Source organism: Xiphophorus hellerii, chromosome 18 (assembly GCF_003331165.1).
Source record: "Xiphophorus hellerii strain 12219 chromosome 18, Xiphophorus_hellerii-4.1, whole genome shotgun sequence".
NCBI lineage: Eukaryota > Metazoa > Chordata > Actinopteri > Cyprinodontiformes > Poeciliidae > Xiphophorus > Xiphophorus hellerii.
In genome coordinates, this window is record NC_045689.1 from 14,444,955 (window position 1) to 14,464,848 (window position 19,894).

The following is a 19,894-nucleotide window of genomic DNA, read 5'->3' on the forward strand; positions in this document are numbered from 1 at the left end:
TTTCTTTTTTTTTTTTTTTTGAAGTGTAGTCACGGTGTGCATTCATGCTCCAAATGTGAGATAACAATCTGTCCAGTCGGCTAGAGGTCAAACATTCCTCTCTAGTCTGGAATGCAGAGATTTAACAATGATGGCTCTCTCTTCTTGCGCCGCTAATCTACCATAGATACACAGACTTCTATCTAACCACTCCTACCTTCAACAACACACTCAGTGGGAACTCTGTGGGAAAGTCCCAGATAGAGGAGAGACATGCATGCACTGCAAATAATAATATAAAGTGGAGTGCAGGACTCTCATGGTGATTGGGCACATTTCTCACAGAGAGTTCAAGCAAAGAAAAAATGGGACTGTGACTGTGTGACAAGTCTGATAACCCCCCAGATAAACATGTAACCCAATTCTTTCTTCTACAGCACAGCAACACTTTGTCAGAGAAAAGTTTACTCCTTTAAAAAAGATTGGCGCTTGAGCTTTGCCATAAAAAAGAAGCATTAGTAAACTTACAACTATAAATGCAACAGCACCTCCTTGTGGTGATAAATGGTAAAGACCATTTATGTGGACAAAGCGATACAAATCAATGGTTTATTTGCATGGTAATTATTTACATGTAGACTTTTCTTTGTATTGCAGTTATAATATATCAGGCATACAACATTCAGATAATTACACACTATACACATTTATCACAGACTTTGCTGTCATCTTTTTAAATAAAGCACATGAAGCTCATCAGCCTACAAGGATTGTTGGGGTTTGAAAAAAAAAAAAAATCTTTTTAAAAGTTACTGTTGAAGACTTATTAACGATAACATCTGCTGCAAGGTTAGGGCTTAGACAAATCAACATATTTAAGAATGTTCTCCCTTTTTTGCAAATTGCTTCTTTCATCACTAATTTTTGTTTTTACTTAAAAATGATTTTTTTTTATCAACAAAAGAAGATAGAAGAACATTGACAAAAAAAAAAGACACTGATAACATCCATCTAATCTCTTATGAAAACATGACACATTTAACTGAATTGTATTTGTTTGTTTTCCTGACATAAGGGAGAAACTTACTGAAACTTTAAATCCAAACCATTGTTTCAAAACATTTTAAATTAGTCATTTTCCAAATGCATGTAAAAACGACTGATACAAATTGAAGAGGAATGTTACTCTTAATAAAAGTGAACAGCAGGGGGAGTGATTTTATACTGAAGCAACCAGTTCACTGCAACTATGGGCAGAATTTTCAAAGGATTATTAACTTCGGCAAATTTTCACATTTGCTCCTCGAGAAGAATGAGGAGGATTTTTCTAACCTTGCTTTAGTGGCGTAAAGGCTCTTGCTCAGGCCACTATTCTGAGGAGAAGCAACTCACCAATCAGTGTTACTGATTTGGTTTAAAAAAAAAAAATCAATTAACTGAGCAAAGTAATTTTGGGAGATTTATCTGAGAATAAACTCCTTTGGACCACTGACAATATCTATCAACAGTTTAAGAAAAAAAACTAAAAAGTTACTTCCTTGTCATTACAGAATCACATAACACTTAAACAATTAGGTCAACAGTTAAAGTGCAGACACCAAGCCTTACAATACCAGCTTTCTCTGGGAGAGCATTGCTGAGCTTTGCAAAGCATTTGTCTTATTAAGGGACCTCAAGATTTCACAGTAAACACTATTTTATGAAAAAATATTTTTTATTTTCTTTTTCTTTCAGTGCCTTCCACAAGCTGACCTCATTTCTTAACTGTAATCTATAATAAGTGTTATTAGTGTAAAAAGCTTGTTGGAGGGTGCAAAATCAATCTTGGTCCACTCCATTGCAAAGAAAAAAAAAAGCAAGGAGAATTTTTTTTCTAAATACTTGATTTTACACAATAGCAGCTGTCGCCTTCCAGCTTTGGATGGCTAACAACACATAATATAAACCGCTACATAACAGGCTCACCTCTGTAGCTTGACTAAAAACAGCTTTCACTGAAACATTTCAGTTTGAAATAGGCATTTGGGGCGTTCAGTCTTTGGATGGATGAACCTCCGGTTGCCCTGAAGTAGAGGACCACGCAGTGGCCAGTGATTTCAGAGAGGATTGAACGAGTTCAACCTTCATTAAAGAGTGAGTACTTGTTGGCAGCAAGTAGGCAGCCAGGTGATGTGACCATTCTCATTACATTAGCACCGTCATGTTCTGCTGTGCTGGCTGAAGGGAGATTAGCCAGTCGATGAACAATCCTCTTAAACAAGTCTGCATTAAGCCACATTGAGAGGCTGGGTGCTGCTTTCAGCCTGTGCTTGCCCGTCCCAGCTTTTCTTCTCTTTCTTCATCTAGATGCCTCGTTCCTATGCTCCTCTGTAGGTCCTTTGATTTATTTGCTCCTCTTCCTCTCATTGATTCAGATTTTTTTGTCCACCTGCCTGTTGGCCTTGCGGAAATGAGTCTTGATCTCTTCTGTCACCATCTCTTGCCAGTTGTCCCTAGTTTAACAGAAAATGTAGAGTTGAAGCCTCTGTGGTACAATCCAACTTATTTTAGGAAACAAATTGGTGGGAAAAAAAGACACATATAAAGTACTATTACAAACACAATAAATGAAAAAAATGAAGGGAAAATCTGTCAGCCAACACAAAAGAGAATGAATGCAGTAAACAAGCAGGGCTTTCCCCAATCCACTCAAGGAGAAGAGGAGGAAGGTGATAAGATCAAGAGATTAATGAGATTATCAATCAACAAGATTCGGAAATCAATAACAGAAAGTTGTGGGTGTGGAGACTCAGAGGATGCAATCATATTAAAGCAACAGTAAAACAACCACAGCACAACACCAGGCAGCATGCTGATCTATACCTCCTGCATTTGACCTGAGACGGTCAAGCCTTTTTCTCGGCTTTCTTTCTCCTGTACGCAGCTATTTCCTCAGGTTTCAGCCCATGATTGTCTTCCCTGTTGACAACAGCAGTTTGGACCAGTACAAGGTTTAATGGAGACAGTTATGAAAATACAGTGCCTTGTAAACTCACCAATACCCCTAAATATTTTGTTCACAACATGCCACATTACAACCATAAACAGCTTCTTCAGACCATTTGATATTATGTAATGCAATCATAATTTAGAGGTAAAATAATACAGTCATCCAATGTCATTGGGGCTATTAATCAGAGAAGAAAAAGTCATTGGTAACTCTAAAGGAGTTGCAGATCCAAAGCTCAGGGGGAAGAATCTAGAGACAGGATAACTGCTTTTTAAGTCATAACGTCACAAATCTGGGTTTTAAAGGAGAGTGACAAGAAAAAAAACACATTTGAAGGAAGCTGTAAGAAGTCTTGTTTACATTTATGCCATAAGCTACATGGCAGACACAGCAAACATGAAAGAACAATTACATTTTTGGGCTGTAATTTTAACATTATTTATTGTGCAAAACTATTACTGCACATCACCCCAACATATCATTCCTATGTTAGAGCATAGGAGTACCAGAATCATGCTGTGGGGATGCTTTTGTTCAGAAGAAAAATCCTGGAGCAATCTTGCAAAATACTTGATATTGAGGTGAAGATCCGTCTTTCGGGTTAAGCAGGGAAATTAACCCGAAAACATAACCACATGAACAATGGAATCATTCAGATAAAAGTGTATTTACATGTTTGAATGGCCCAGTCAAAGCCTGGACCGTAAACCAATTGAGAATCTTTTGACTAGTCTTCGATTACTTGGAGAACTGATGTTCTCAAACTAATCAAACTGAGTTGAAATATTCTGCAAAGAAGAATGGGTAAATATTTTACTACCTATGTGCAAAGCTGAGGGAAACATACTGCAAAAGGCAACTGTAATTGTAGCAAAAACTGGTTCTATAAATCATTGATTCTGTGGAGCTGAATACAAACGTACCCCATTTTCTTTTCCTAATATTTGTCTAAAAAGAGATTGTTTTTAAACCAGTTTTCATTTTCTTTCCAGTTCACAATCTTAGTTTCTCTTTATTGCAGTGCAACACATAACATCCCAATAAAAGGTTTTGCAGTTTTGGGTTGTAACATGACAAAGTGCGCAAGTTTACATTGAGATGTTGCTGGCAATTTTGCTCATGTTACACGTTTGTCATTTTGATAAAGCAATGCAAAACAGTGCTATAAGATAAGAACTCTTACCCTGGTCTTATTTCTGGTGGTTTTGGCAAAGGTTTTGCAAAGTTGGTTTTCCCGACAAGCCAGTATGTCTCCTCTATACCTTTACCCTGCAAGTAAGGAGCAAACAGTTACTCTGATCAGGTCATTGTAAAAGCAATAGAAATAATTATTCTGTGACATTTTCCACGTTTGTTACCTTCAGTTCTGTCTTGCCTCTAACTTCTATTTTATATCCATCATTAAGAGAACGGAGGATCTTCACAGTGCTACAATTTACATGGATTCTATAAGCTGAGACGGGAAGAAGACATTAAAAGACTGAGGTAAATGGGACATATGACGGAGCAGCACAATGTTGCGTAAATGTGTACGGGATACTGACGCAGCCCAGTGGATTCCATACGAGAGGCAGTGTTGACGGTGTCTCCAAAAAGGCAGTACCGAGGCATGGTCAGTCCTACAACCCCAGCAACACAGGGCCCTTGAGCAAAAAGAACAAATGGACAACATATTAAGCTAAAGTAAACCAGAAGAGAGAAGGGAGGATGTAGAAAAAAACACTTAAATTACTCATATACAGTACAGTTAAAATGAACCCTGGCCCTGTTTACAGAAAATGCATGCACTCCACCATACAGTAAATACAGTCTGGCACTGTGTGGAGTAGAGCACAGCAACAAGTTTAAATTTCTACATTTATTTTTAAACTTGTTGGATAATTATTCCAACATAAAAGCTTTTAAAATTGTTCAGTAAAAGTCCAAAATTAACATGAAATTAGTGCACATGATGATTTCATATAAATGTCTGATGGTCACTGTTATTAGAAAACAAAAACTGGTACAAACTTGAGTACTTCTTAATCAAGTGAAAACCAAACATCTTTCAGTGTTATGATGAATTCAGCAAAACAAAAATACACACAAGTCATGCTGAAATTCTGAAATGCTAATTTTTGATAAGTACCCTTAATCTTTTGAATTAATCTAATGCCTGTATACAAATCCTGTTGAGAAATGTATTTGTTTTTAATGTGTACTTTCTAGGACTCAAAGTTCAGTTTCCCAATGGAAAATAAAGATCACGTCATGTTTACAGGGTCATTAGTCGGTGTTGCTTTCTTTAAGCCTACCTGAGTGAATTCCTATTCGTATCCTGACGGGCACGTCTGGCATGTGTCGCATGTGGAATGTGCCCACTGAGCTGAGGATGTTCAGAGACATGTTGGCTATCTCTGCGGCATGCTTGTTGCCATTCCTCTTAGGCAGACCCGATGCTACCATGTAAGCATCCCCAATGGTCTCCACCTGATCAAATTCACATATTGGTTAAGTTTGCAGGGTGCAAGTGTCATTCCATGTGAACTTTAGGCAAACAAAGCTAATGGACTCAACATAATTCTCTGACCTTGTAAACATCATGGTTGCTGAGTACAGCATCAAACAGCGTGTAGAGGTCATTCAGAAGGTCAACCACTTCAATGGGGTCACTGAGCGAAGAGATGGTGGTGAAGCCCACAATGTCACTGAAGTAGATTGTCACCTCGTCAAAGTACTCTGGCTCCACTGAGACGCCCGTTTTAAGAGCCTCAGCAACAGAACTGGACAGAAGACATAGAGACACATTTAAAGGAAGGTAGCGAACACTTACAGTATGAGTGTGTCGCTCTGCTAACTCACGGTGGAAGCATCTCAGAAAGCAGCTTCTCCGTTCTCTGCTTTTCCACCTCCAGCTCCTCTGTTCTCTCTCTGATGAGATCCTCCAGATTAGAGCTGTACTGCTCCAGCATTCTCAGCATGGAGTCAATGATATTGGTCTTCTTGCCTTTGTTAATGATCTTGAACTGTTTAACATAAAAAAAATCAAATGTATTTAATGGGTTTTGATGAGGTTGAGAGATGAGCTTATTGGAGCAAAAGATGGTATGCAAAAATTCACCCTGTCAAAGATCTCGTCAAAAGTTGGTCTGCGGTCAGGCTGTTCGCTCCAGCACTGCTTCATTAGCTGAATACATTCAAGTGGAGCCTGATCCGGTGCGACTGTGGGACGGCACATTGGTGGAGGTTTTTTAACTTTACGGATGATTTCTGGGCACAACAAATAAGGAAATGGGACACATTTGTTGAATTTTGAACAGAGGCAATATTCTACTAAGTGATAGTTTGAAAGAAAAATGTGAAAACAATAATCACAGTGCTGCGACTTGACAGCCAATCAAACCAATTTGAAAACAGCAGAAAATATGATGCAACAAAATGCAAACATTGTTTTAATTTAGGAAAGTTATAGTAAAAACACCAGCTGGTTTCTGTCAGTCAGTCAAAGTCTCAATCTTTTACCTTAAACGATTTAAGTTTACGCTCTGAGTGTAAATATAAGCAAATTTAGGGGCGGGGGTAGCTATTTACTTGTAGCAATTTTCCTGTCATTTATAGATCAACACACATCTCCCTATTTTGAATGGCATGCTCTTGTGTGTTTCCCCTTTTAAAAAAGTTTATATAAATGAAGTCCTATGTGAAATTACTAAGCAAAAGTTCACAAACATTGATACATTTTTAAAAAGCAAAACATTTAATTAAAATTCTTCATGTATTTCATAGGGAATGGTTAGGCGTTCATGGATACAGATGAGTTCATAAATTTAAACATAATGTGTGCAATTTTTCTAAATTTATCAGTGTGAAAATATATCTGGAACAAAAAAAATTATATTTTTCCAAGGTCTAGACCAGGGTACAAGTAATTTTGCAGGGGACAGTTCCACATTTGTTATTGGTGTAGTTTTGTAACTAATATTTGCTAAAAACAATCATATTTTAAGGAAAATTACAAATGGTATGATGCTAAATGTCCAGCTTCGGTTCTAGTTGGTAAATTATATCTAACATCCAGTCAAAAACTGTTATGCTTAAATTTGAGATCTTGCTTCATGTATAGTCAGGCAGCTTTTTTTATATTTCCAGCCTTCTTCTCAAAAGACAAGCAATTTGTCTTTTGACAAAACAAATTATTTATTTATTTATTTTTTGTTAAAAAAAAGCTAAATAGTTGGGCGTAACTAATGCGAAGATAAAATTTGTTGGGCAAACAGACCCAACTACAGTTGAAATTAGTTTTTCAAATCTTGTATTCAGTTAAGATGCGCAGAACAACAACATAACCAAACCGATGCACGTAACAATTACATGCGATAAATATATGTAGTTCAGTAATGGGGCAGGCGGATCCTCTTTGGACAAACCTTCAGGGGGTAAATCTAGCATGCAGTATGGTGGCCCTCTCACTACCACCTCCTGAAGAATTATAGAAAAACTATAAACATCTCCTTTATAAGTTCCTTTATGGAAATTTGTAAGGTCCCTCAGGAACTCAGGGGCTGTCCAGAATAGCTCTGAGAAAAGAGAAATAGAGAGAAGCACTCATATGTCATTGCAGTTATAGTTAAAACCAGATATTTACATACACCAAATAAAAAGAAACATACATATTATTTTCTCACTGTCTGAGATTAAAGCTACTGTAATTGAGTATGTATTTAGACCAAAGACCCTAAAAATGAAGATAAAGGTTTTATAACATGCATCTATTTGATGTGTAAATAGTGAATAAATATATTCTGCAGTGGATACAGAAATATGTAACAGTAACAGTATGTAAAACACATAAAACACAGTTAATCAAAGACATGTTTTGTTCTGATAGAAAAAGCCTTATGGCACAAGTTATAACATGTCAGACTCACAGTGAAAAGAGGAAAGTGTCTTGTCTGTTCTGAAACATCCAACACATTGGAAAAATATTCTGGAAATTGATTTATATAAGAGGAACAGTTATAATACTAGCTTTAATTGAACTGTAATTACACAGTTTGGGTAATCAGGTCTTCTACTTTCATACATTATTGTTTAGTCTTTTAGTTTTTAATTATTTCTGTTGAAAAAATAGTAATTTTTACTCTGAGTTTATTTCACTAGATTATTTGTCACTTTTCTCACAGTTATTTGCTCCTGAACTGAAGTAAAATGTTACTATATTAACATTCATTGTATAGTAACTTAAGTAGGTAATTTTTCTACTCTTCCCACCTCTGTATATTTTCTAAAACAAAAGACAGGCTACCCTCCGGTGGCGGTTCTTCAAAGGAAGCTTTCTGAGACTCCAGCAGCTCATTGAAGCCATAGTCTGTAATCTTCAGAACAAATCGCCCGTCCACCACACAGTTTCGAGATTTAAGTCTGCCGTGGGGGAACTCCCTGTGGTGGAGATATTTCATACCCTGGAAACACAACATGTTCAACATTGTTGTTTATATGTAAACAAACCGCACACAAAATGGAGATTTAAGAAGTTGATGTGACTTTTCTAAAAATCCCAAAAATGAAAGCTCAGATGCCCCCATGGAAGAATAAAACAGTAGTGTTTACCTTGATAAGATCAAGTAAAAGTGATGACTTAAACATCCAGTCTAATTTTACATCTTCGTTCCTTAGCAGGTCCTGGAGACTGCCCCGAGAGCAGTGCTCTGTCACCACAGCAAACATGAAGCAGTCCAGGAAGAAGCCAAGGAAGGGATTCACATTCTCATTTCTCAAGTCCTTCATCTGCAGAACACAGAAGGAACATGTAATAATGCCACCTTCAATTAGAACTGATCTAAATTCATCAAAGTCCCTTAATGATCACTGTTCTGTTTATTGTTAATCTACGAAAACAAGCTTATAATACTCACGGAAGCTGTTAGCATGTTAAACCATTGATTCATCTGCAATGAGTGTCAATGTGCTACCCTACCTTTGTGAAAATCTTTGTTGTGCTTTGTTTAATCTCCTTAAATTGGCCCTCTTCAAATTTCTTGAGCCAAACCCAGTCACCCTACAACATGAAACAGATGTTTTACTTTAGGGATGCTAAATTCTACTTTTAAGTAAAAAAAAAATATATATATATATATATATATATAAATATACGTATATATATATATATATATATATATATATATATATATATATATATATATATATATATATATATATATATATATATATATATAAAAGTAAATGACAACAAAATAATATTCTGAAAATTGTAAAGGAAATTTTAAAACTGGTCTTAAACTCTTTTGTGTGTTTCATACAGTTGTTATTTCCCAAACTGTCTTTAGAAATTGAAACTCTTTAGTAGTTTGAATGCATTCATTAGAAATAATCTATTTTTTTTTTAAAACTCTGACATTTAAATAATTTAATTATCCAATCAATTAAAACCTGTCTAAAATCCTTGCTGTTTGTATATCATCAGGTCCAACAGCATTGTGACCCACCTCATACACAGCGACGTTTGAATTCTCGTGCGTTGCTGTCTGCATGCTGTTAACAGAGTGGGAAGGGTCTGCAGACTTCTCATCCAAAACGCTCCTTGACTCACTCAGATCCTCTAAAGTAATTTTCTATGTGACAGCAAACATAACAGATTTAATCCATGTAAAGAAAAGATTTTCAAAAGTTCAGAAAACTACCATTTTTATCATGCAGAGTTATAAAGTAATAATGTTCTGTGCATTTAATACTTTTGATGTAGAGAATGTGTAAACCTTTAGTAATTGATGTCAGCAACACAAGGAAGAAAAGGTCAGACACAGGAAGTAAAAAAAGAAAATTTTAAAGAGGCGTATCGTGGAAAATTGACTACTTTTTGAGCTACAAATATATATTTGTAACTATCCTATTCAGATTTGTTTTAAAGTTGAGTTTGGTCTTTTAATAGCTGTGAATATGTTTTTGTATGTTGTCAATTTTTCCTTAATGTACAGTCTTTTATTTTTATGTGTTATACTTTACCTTTGTGTCAGTCTGCATTTTTCCATTTGCCTGTCACTATCAGTGTGTTTCTGCCACCAGTTTCTATATTTCAGTTTTCTGAATAAACTAAAACTGATCTATGGAATCTTAAAAAACACCTTCCTTTGTTCTTCGATCTATTACATTATTCTTTATACAAATTAGCAAGCTTTGCAAATGTGCTGTACACATAGCTTGTAGATAAACAATGTTAAGATGAAATTTTTGGTAATGACTGGTTGCAGCTTGCCTTTTTGCTAAGCTGAGGATTAATAAAAGTGAGATCTTCTAATGTCAGCAGGATGCGATTGGGTCCTTTGATCAGCTGGATTTGTTGAAGTCTCCTCCTGACAAGTGATTACAGAAAACATTTTTTTCTAATTAGGCCATTCAGTGAAAGTAATTGTTGCTATTACTATATATCAGTAAGCAAACACCTTGGAAGACCATACCTGATGTAAAGAGTTATGAAGAGCCCTCCTACAGCCAAACTGAGGATCACAGCCAATACTATTATTATGTAAGACACCTCCACACCTAAAAATGAGAGCACATGACTTGGCAGGGTTGGCAGTGTCTGTAGTGGACAAGTAAAGTAAGAATGGATACCAAACACCAACTTAAAAGGGCCTTGTACCTCCGGTGCAGATGACGTTTTCATCAAACCAGCAGCCGGAGTCGGCCGTTGGAGGGGATCCTCCTGGAAAATGGATAGACCTTCCTGCAAAACGAAGCTCTCCTGCCTTTAGGTCCACAATGTAGGCCTGGTAAAGCTGACTGCTCCTGCTGTCGGAGTCCAAAATAACATAGTTGGTCTTAACCTCCCCGCTTGTATCCACCAGCACCTTCTGGTTGAAGCCATTGAAGCTTGTGTTCTTGGAGAAGTAGGCCAGATTTGAGCCTGACAGAAGCATGCCAGCTTTCCTGGCATTATGAATGGACCTGGCCAGCAGATATATACTGTTGTAGATGGTTCCAAACAGAGGATTAACCTGTAAAGTACAGTACACACTTTACTACAAGTGCAGGAGAAAGCAATGGTGGCAATGTATGCTAGATCATGTTGCAGACAGAAAGGCAAAACCACATTCTGAATGATTAGAATTCAGAATGTGGAAGACTTTTAGATGCTTTATAGATGCTTTCATTTATGGTATATTAGCAAATATAATTTGATGTCAGTTATTGGACTTTTGTCTGACAGATCAACACAAAACAAACAGAGTTTGCTTTCCATGATTCAAAGCATAATGCATATAGAACAAACAATCACATTTTGGTCTCATCTGACCAGAGCACTTTGTTCTGCAAATTTGTTATGTTCCCTACATGTTTTTGGCAAACTTCAACTAGGACTATCTATGGCTTTCATTGAGTTTCTTCTTGTTACACTTCCTTGAAGGACATATTTGAGGCACGGGATTCCTTGTGTAAATAAAGCAGATGTTCACATCTTTCTAAGTTTACATTCTCACATAATGGATTAAATGGTGCTTTTTGTCCAACGTTTATTGTTTTAAACCTAACCCTACTTTTAACCTCTCTATAATTTAATCTTTCATGTATCTGCTGTGTGTCTTGCACTTTGTGAGGCTAACAGAAAAACTAGTGTGGACTTTTGAAAGCAATAGAAAAAGGTGCACATGTCTACAGATCTGATATTCAAACATTCTCTACCTGCTCAGCCTCCACTGGCAGTGTCACCTCCTGGCTCCTCTTGGCTGCAGTGAATGCCTCGTTGAAGGACACCAGCTCAGAGGCCACAGTGATGGTGAGGACAGCGTCGTAGGCCTTCCTCAGAAGGCTGTTGTTTTGGAGAGCGAGGTGGGAGACATTGCTGTAGGGAACGCTGTAGTGGAGAGTATCGTAGGGCACAAACACGTACTTTCCTGAAGTCATGCCCATCTTGTGTGCCTTTGTGAGAAAAGTGGCCTGGTACTCTCCCCCAACCAGGATCGAGTGCATGCACATTATGATGACTGAAAGAAATAATGGTGGTATCATTATGTTTGTACTTCTGCAGCTTTATGTATGATTTTTAGAAATTTCAGCAAGATGTGTCTAACCTCTCAAAATATGATATCACTTGAAGAGGTAATCTAATTCCTCTGTTTGCTTATGATGTACAAGTCACTACGCTTATTGTTGAGACAACCTTTTTTGTACATAACTCTTCCATTTTTTATTTTTTCAATAGCTGTGATAGTCTCACTATAACACAATCTGTGAAGAAGACAAACTGGCAATGATGGTGGTAAAAAAGAACATGATTTTTTGACCAAAGTAATTGACCGTCAGGATTAGAGTAAAGATTAGAGTAAAAGTGCAAGAAGTGGTTTGGCATTTTGTGGAATCATAGGCTTACTGTGTACTTATCTTGTAAATATGACCAATACAAATCTACGAGGTGCTTTGCAAAAGTATTGTGACTGTTTAAACTTTTTCATATTTTGTTTCACTAACTTCATGGTAATGTTTCATTCGTTAGAGATCTTAAGTGAATAATCATAGCATAATGCTCAAGAAAAAGAGCAGTGACAAAAAAAAGAAATAAAATTGTGGAAAATTAAAAGCAATTCTAGGTTATAAAAGATGATGTCGAGCTTTTGATATCTCAGCTTAATTGATCACAAGGTGACTGTAGGGAACAAAGCTAATATGTGGGAGAAAGTCTTCTTGTGAATTGACCAAAATGAAACTTTTTTTTGTCTAGATGCAAAATCCTAGATACATTTCTCCGAATACACCATCTCCACAGTGAAACGTTGTGTTAGTACATCCTGTTATGGTGGATGTGGAGATATGGAAACTGGTCATGATATGTATTGATGGATTGAATGGTTTAGATCATAGTATATCCATATGCTAGAGTGACCCAGTCAAAGTCTAGACAAAAATCCAATTACCAACGTTGCAAGGCATGAAAGGTGATGATGTTTGTACTGCAGCCAACTTAGCAAAGCTTGAGGTAATTTGTTATAGGAAGATTGGGTTTTAGTCTTGCAGCTATAACTGTAAACTCAATTTAGTAAGGAGCTATTTTTGTTTGCACCTTACTCTAGCACATAAATTCCCAAATAAAAAAAATGTACTTATAATGTGGCAAAATGTGAAATACTTTTGCAAGGCCCCTTCTGTATTTTTTAAGTTAAAATAAAACAGTGAGTTATTTATCTAAAGTCAAACTCACCCCTTATTTCTCCTGCGTTTTGGATCTTTCTCAACGTGCTCTCTACCTCCGTGTTGTTCAGACCCATGGCTGTAACCAGACCCACGGGAAGCCCCTTACTCCTTAAGCCAGCAGCCACTCTCCCAGCGGTGTCTATCCAAATGTCTTCATTAGAGGAGACCACCGCGGAGCTGGCCCACCTGAAGTGTTTAAACACGGTGAACAACACGTCCACGGGAAACGGGACTGTCCGTGCAAAAGTTGGATATCCAGTCGTGCGCTCCAGCCCGTAGCTGATGCAGCTGAAGGAGAACAGCGCCTTGTCCCAGTTCTTGGCCAGCAGGGACGCAGCGATGCAGTATCCCGGGTTCGTGGGGCCAACAAACGCGTTTGCTGAAGTATCGTAGTAAATATAAGCCGTGAGGGCTTTGGAGGTTTCGCAAGGCTCCTGCAGGACAATAAAGTCCATTGTTAGACCTAGATCCAGACCGGGGTCTCCGTTGATCCTGCTCACAGCGAGCCTGGCCGCTGCGGTGGGAAGGGCCCTGTAGTAAACAGGGTCGCAGTTCCAAGGCCCCAAAATTCCCACTTTGAAGATTAGACAGTGAACGCAGCAGGGGAAGGTGAGAACCCCCAATAGAACCCATAACAGGAAGTTACAAAGGGGGAGCGTCGGTAAAGTCTGTCTGCTCTTTATTATGGGCACACATGGATGGTTGGACTCCCAACCATTTGGAGGAATATGTTGCATTGTCCTCCCAGGGTGTCCAAGGTAGTGAATAATCTTATTCACTATTAACTTAAGTTTTTTTCACACCCATGATACCTGCAAATGGAAACATAAACAGATATCATAAACAGATAGTTTTCTTTCTAAATAACCTTTTAACCTCAGTGACACCCCGTGTACCTACCATGTATTTCCTATCTGAACATCTCCGGGATCCGATGAAACAATCTGACGGGTTCCTCCTCGGATCTGAGCGTCTCTCTTCATCCCAGATCCTCACCTATCCACTCCGGTGTCGCTGAGGTGAAGACACAGCCCGCTCATTGCGTTAGGATTATGGGCTGCAAGTGACAGGTAGAGCTCAGGAGGCTCGTCTAGGCGTTTGGAGACAACTTCAGCACCCTGGAGAGCTACTTACGTTCTTCCTTCAGCGTCTCTGAAGGCTCATGTGCGTTTCCACAAACAGTAGAGTCCGCAGACAACATGTCTCAAAACTGACAGGTATTTTATTTCCTTTTGGTGTCAGATAATCCATATGCAGTAAAAAACAAAACACAAAAAAAAAATGGAAGAAGAAATAGAAGTAGGGAAATGATAGCCTCGGATTCTTATTACGAAAAAAACAAAAATAAGTTGAGTGTTATGGTATTATCTACATGGGAGGCTCGTGTCGGTCAGGCCCATTCAGTGAAATCCTACCAAAGTGACCTGGGGGCCCAAACGCAGGTGTTACTCACTAATCCATTTTCAATGAGGCACAATGTAAGAGGATTGACAGCAGGCCTTAGTCTAGTCTAAATGCCTTTTTTCTCTTGTCGTTGAGGCCTTCTTCTTCAAACATATAGACTCAAATTTATTTTTGTTCAATTATAAATATGAGAGGCAAGGCGAATACATTTTATGCAGGATCGAAGTCAGATGCCTAATTATTTGCACCCCATAAAATGTTCACATTTGCTCACATTACAACCAATGTGTTAATGTGTTTTACTATGGTTTTATTTGATAGACTAAAGTAGTTTGTTATGAAATGGAAGGAAAATACAAATAGTTTTTCAGATTTTTTATTAAGAAATTTACCAAAAATAACTGACATATTTTTAGATTTGTCTTTTGGACTATGTCTGTACTTTGTAAATTTACTGTCTCTAATTTGTAGAATGACTCAAGCTCACGAGTTAGATGTTTGCATGTTCTCCCTGTGCATGCGTGGGTTCTTTCTGGGTACTTTGGCTTCCTCCAAAAACATGGCTTTTAGGTTAATTGGTCTCTCTAAATTGTCCGTCGGAGTGTGTGCATGTTTGTTTGTCCTATTTGTCTCTGTGTTGTCCAGTGTGTGTGTGTACCCTGCCTCTCACCTGTTGATTGGTGGAGGTGGGAGCTGGCCCTCTTCATGACCCTGCAGGAATAAACTTGTTAGATATTGGAAGGATGGATTCTGCTGGAGGTTAAACCTTCCCTCTCACTCAAATCTTTGATAAACTTTGTTTTCCTGGATTGTTCTATATTTAGCTCCATACATCCCTCCATCATACTAGTTTTACCCTCCCTGAAGAAGGAACCTTTTCAGAGCATCATGCTACTATGCACATGATATACACACACAGCATTTCATCTCACTGAAACTGAGAACATGCTTTCATTTATTTGCTGTTTATCTAACATGTCCTTTTGCAAATAGAACTTCTTATAAATTTCTTCTCACCAGTCTTCCATAAAGACACAATGTTTCGGGTGCATCACAATTGTCCTGTCAAAAGATATCTTCCATTCCATCTTCCATTCTCTCTAGAATTATTAAGGGTCTCTTGGATTTTTCTCTGGTCAATCCTAACATCATCCAGCCTTTCCAGTGGGATTGAATGACCAAGTTTTTGGTGGGCTCACACCTTTTCTGTTGATGTTTGTAGTTGTAACATGGAAAAATGCAAAGTTCAAGGGGTATGAATAGCCTTGTAGAGCACTTAATTTACTTCATAAACAACTGTAATGTGTAAGGTTTGAGGGATCATGTTTCTCGCCATGGAAACAAACGTCAGCCACAGTGCACCAAGCCGGCAGCACTGTGATTTAATTGGCCTAATATGCCCACAGTACAGTAGGTCCCACACATCAAATGAATTTGCTTCCTGGTAGAGAGGGAGTAATTAGAGATAACAAAGGGGCCATCCCCATAATTCCCAGAGCCTGCTGTGTTTTGCCTGCGTCAGATTTTTACAATCCTTTTTAAAAATCAGTCAGCCCAACGTGAGGAGTTGTTTGTCATGCGATAAGCAAATTAAGGACAAAACAAAGGCTCGTTGAAAGAATGTTAAAAAATGGGATCAAAAAGGGGACATTTAGTAATCATGATTACTAAATCATTACCATTTAGTAATCATTACCATTTCTAAATGGTAATGATCATTAGGAAACAGGAAGATAAGTCAGAGGTGATTCCAACAAACATCAGGTTACAGCTGTCTGTGAGTGAGACAAAGAAAGACTGACCCACCCCTGTCTCTAAGGTATTCAAATATTTTAAAAATCTTCTTTATGTACATCCAAAAGATATGACTATCTAAACTAATGCCTTGTCATTTTCCAAATAGAAAATATTAATATTATGTAATATTATTTGTCATATAAAAGCTTTCAGGTGCAAAGTGAAGCCACCTTTGATGACCTACATCCCTCATAAGCTGAAGAGCCTCTTAAACGTAACACCTTGACAACCATGTCCCGCATCCAGGAATAGAGGATAGAAATGATGACACAGCGCAATGTCGCACATCGTGAGCAGAGAACAAAACACAACACGGTGCTGCTCCTGAGCAAATGCAGAAGGATGTCTAAAAGTGATCAACCTCTGAAAGAAAATAATAGTTTAAAATGTATAAAACTGTATATGGATACTTACTAAGAAAAATCACAGATCGTTTAATCTTATTAAGAAAAACAGCAAAGGAAAATAAGGGTGAATGGGAAGAAAATGAATTATTTAACATGTCCACAGAAAGATAAAACAGAGCAAGGTTTAAATAGAAAGGAGTAAATTAGTGAATGCTAAATAGAGATGCAGGGAATATTAAATTTTTAGGTGCTTTTGAACTTTTCAAACAGTTGTGCTTGTCAGACAATTTGCTTAGAACACACCTTTGATTTTTTGTAATATAATATAATATAATATAATAAACATCCTATCTACCTATATAAAATCATTCTGAACAAAAGATAAATAATTTTGTCACAATAATAACAGTCTTTATTGTTTGTTTTTTGCAACTGTCAATGGTGAATAATTATTACTCCTAAACTTGGTTTAATTTTGATTTAAATGCAGAATTGGTAGCAAGATTGTGTCTAGAAATGGGCTTTTATGGAATATACATTTATCTTAAGCCCCCAAGTCTGAGGCCTCTGTAAATCCTCTGTCATTCAGTAACACATTAGTGATGATAGTTTTATATCTACTGCCACCTAGCGGACAGTGACACAGGTGACCATCTGTGAACATCTGTGGCTAATGTTGAAGAAGTGAGTACACCTAACATATGTATATTACCACATAGAAAATTAGAATATTCAGTAAAAGTGCAATGTTTCTTGCCAGTCATCTCAGAAAGTGAAGCAGTCATTTCATAGAGATTCATTACACACAATAAAAATTTTCAAGCTTTTATTTTTTTCAAACTATGTCTCACAGGTAAGCAAATTAGAATATCACATTAGACTAATCAAAAGTGGATGTTTTAAGTACAAATGTGAGGCTTCTAAAAAGTATTTTTAATTTCTATCCTTTCAGTACTTGGTAGGGCCTCCTCATGCTTAAATTACTGCATCTATCTGTCTGTCTGTCTGTCTCTCTGTCCGTCCGTCTGTCTATCTATCTATGAAAACTCAATTCTGGGTTTTGACCGAAATAACAAGACTGCAGATATAAATGGTCAAAATGAGTTCATCCACAGGGTTTTCAGACTCTCCTTTAGAGATGGAGTGATCTGGGCAGGGCTCAGAGCAGAGCAGCTACTTCTCCACATTGAGAGGAGCCAGTTGAGGTGGCTCAGGCATTTGGTAAGGATGCCTCCTCCAAGTTGCCATCCTCAGGTGTTCTGGAAATACCCCACCAGGAGGAGACCTAAAGGGGGATCCAGGACATGCTAGAGGAGCTACAGTATGTTTCTCAGCAGGTATGGAAACGACTTGGCATTCCTCAGGAAGAGCTGGTCCAAGCAGCTGAAGAGAGGGAAGTCAAAGCCTTCTCTACTTTGGCTGCCGACCTTACCGTCTATTGGAGTAAGCAGAAGACAATGAATGGATGGATGAAAAAAAACTAAATAGGCACCCTTCTGTCAAAATTTAATCGGGGAGTGATTTATGACCCTAATCATTAATTGATTTTAATTTCCGGTCCCCCATCTCCCATCCACCCCTCCCCCACACCCGGTGTCAAATTACACCCCCCCCCCCCACACACACACACCTGTTACGACATCTGTTATTCCTACACCTTCTGACCTTTAGGAGTTTGAATTGATCAATAGAAGCAGAGACAAGGGGTTCGGCCTTTAGTGTTTCTGCTATGAGTAATGTCGGAAAAATCAAGCACTCTAGTTGTAACAGTTGTTCAAGAACGTTAAAATGAATAGAACTAAACGAGTTCATTCTGCTGTTGAGAAAAATGGACCTACCTCCTCTGCATCATCTGATACGGATTCGAAGTTACCTAGCCCGAAGACATTCGCTAAAATGATGAGGTTAACCCCACTAACGAATAAATACTTGCTTAACAAGAACCTGCTATTGTATATGAGATCCCAATAGCAGTGAAACCGGATTTGGGCCCTGTGATGGATAAACCTGCAAGCTCACCTTCATCGCCTGATGTATTTGCCTCAAACACTGTGGATAAAAGAGAAATAGCGACAGGCGGAACATCTCTTCTATGTGAGACCCCAATATCCATCTATGACAACTCGAGGCTTGGAACGGATGCCCCCAAGAAATCGACATTTTATTTATGTCGTGTGCAGAGCCCAGTACTTGGATCCCTCAAGGCAGACCGGTCTTTAAAACCTCATGGTCTATGGGGGTCATGGGGTAATGTTTTCCGTTATGAGACCGGAGAGCTTTACCTGTACCAGTTGGACAAGGATGAGGAGCTTTCACCGATAACGAATACACGCAGCCTCACCTATAATGACTAGGCAGTGCTAAGGCTCGCAATTCCTCGTGCCAATGAAGATATGGAATTGGCCTTAGAACGAAATACAAGAGAAGATGAGTCTGACTCTCGATCTGCAAAGAAAACCAGAAGACGGTGTTTCCCGACCGATAGTGAAATTGGAAAGGGAGAAATTCTCTTCAGTGCAGTGTGGGAATCATGCACTGACCATCACAGTTATCGATCCTTCGCCAGAGGTCGTGGGAGACTTCAGAGACATAGAGTTTCCTTGCACGCCATGTGTGTTGACCCATAGGTCATGGGAGTCTTCCTGACAGGTGATACCTGTCCCGTATTCTGTTTTAAAGCCGGACACACACGCACAAACACAAATGGCTTAGTGAGAAAAACCGGAGGTAACTACAACATTCTATTTAAATATACTATATTGTATATTATTCTCGATTATCTAACACTTATTGTTTTTCATACCTTAATTGTATTATTTTTAAAACTCATAGAGGTCTGAAGGTGTGGGAATAACAGTTGGCATAACAGATGGCGTGGGGGATGGGGGTTGACACCGGATGTGGGGGAGGGGTGGATGGGGGATGGGGGACCGGAAATTAAAATCAATTAATGATTAGGGTCATAAATCACTCCCCGATTAAATTTTGACAGAAGGGTGCCTATTTAGTTTTTTGATGAATACTCTTTAGAATTCTTATTTGTTCACAGCATTGCTTTTGCGCAATGCTGTGAAAATTACTTTTGATATAACAAATAGGGTTAAAGAAACCCTCTGGTGGTTTCATTAAATTAACATTTGTGAGAACTGTACTTCTGATCAAAGAAATGCACTAAACTACATTAAAATCTCCT

At 38.1% G+C, this 19,894-nt stretch overlaps 1 protein-coding gene across 1 annotated transcript; it reads right to left on the reverse strand.

Annotated features, from left to right (window-relative positions):
• Positions 1 to 572: 572 nt before the first annotated feature.
• LOC116707734 (retinal guanylyl cyclase 2) lies at positions 573 to 13,959 on the reverse strand. The gene is given in 18 exon segments (XM_075074304.1): positions 573 to 2,471; positions 2,842 to 2,937; positions 4,152 to 4,237; positions 4,327 to 4,421; positions 4,513 to 4,611; positions 5,263 to 5,437; positions 5,538 to 5,730; positions 5,810 to 5,973; positions 6,069 to 6,217; positions 7,375 to 7,524; positions 8,253 to 8,409; positions 8,558 to 8,734; positions 8,925 to 9,005; positions 9,454 to 9,556; positions 10,207 to 10,407; positions 10,559 to 10,962; positions 11,648 to 11,949; positions 13,161 to 13,959. Coding segments are annotated over 17 exon segments (3,339 nt in total). The 5' UTR covers positions 13,891 to 13,959; the 3' UTR covers positions 573 to 2,471; positions 2,842 to 2,864.
• Between the last annotated feature and the right edge of the window lie 5,935 nt (positions 13,960 to 19,894).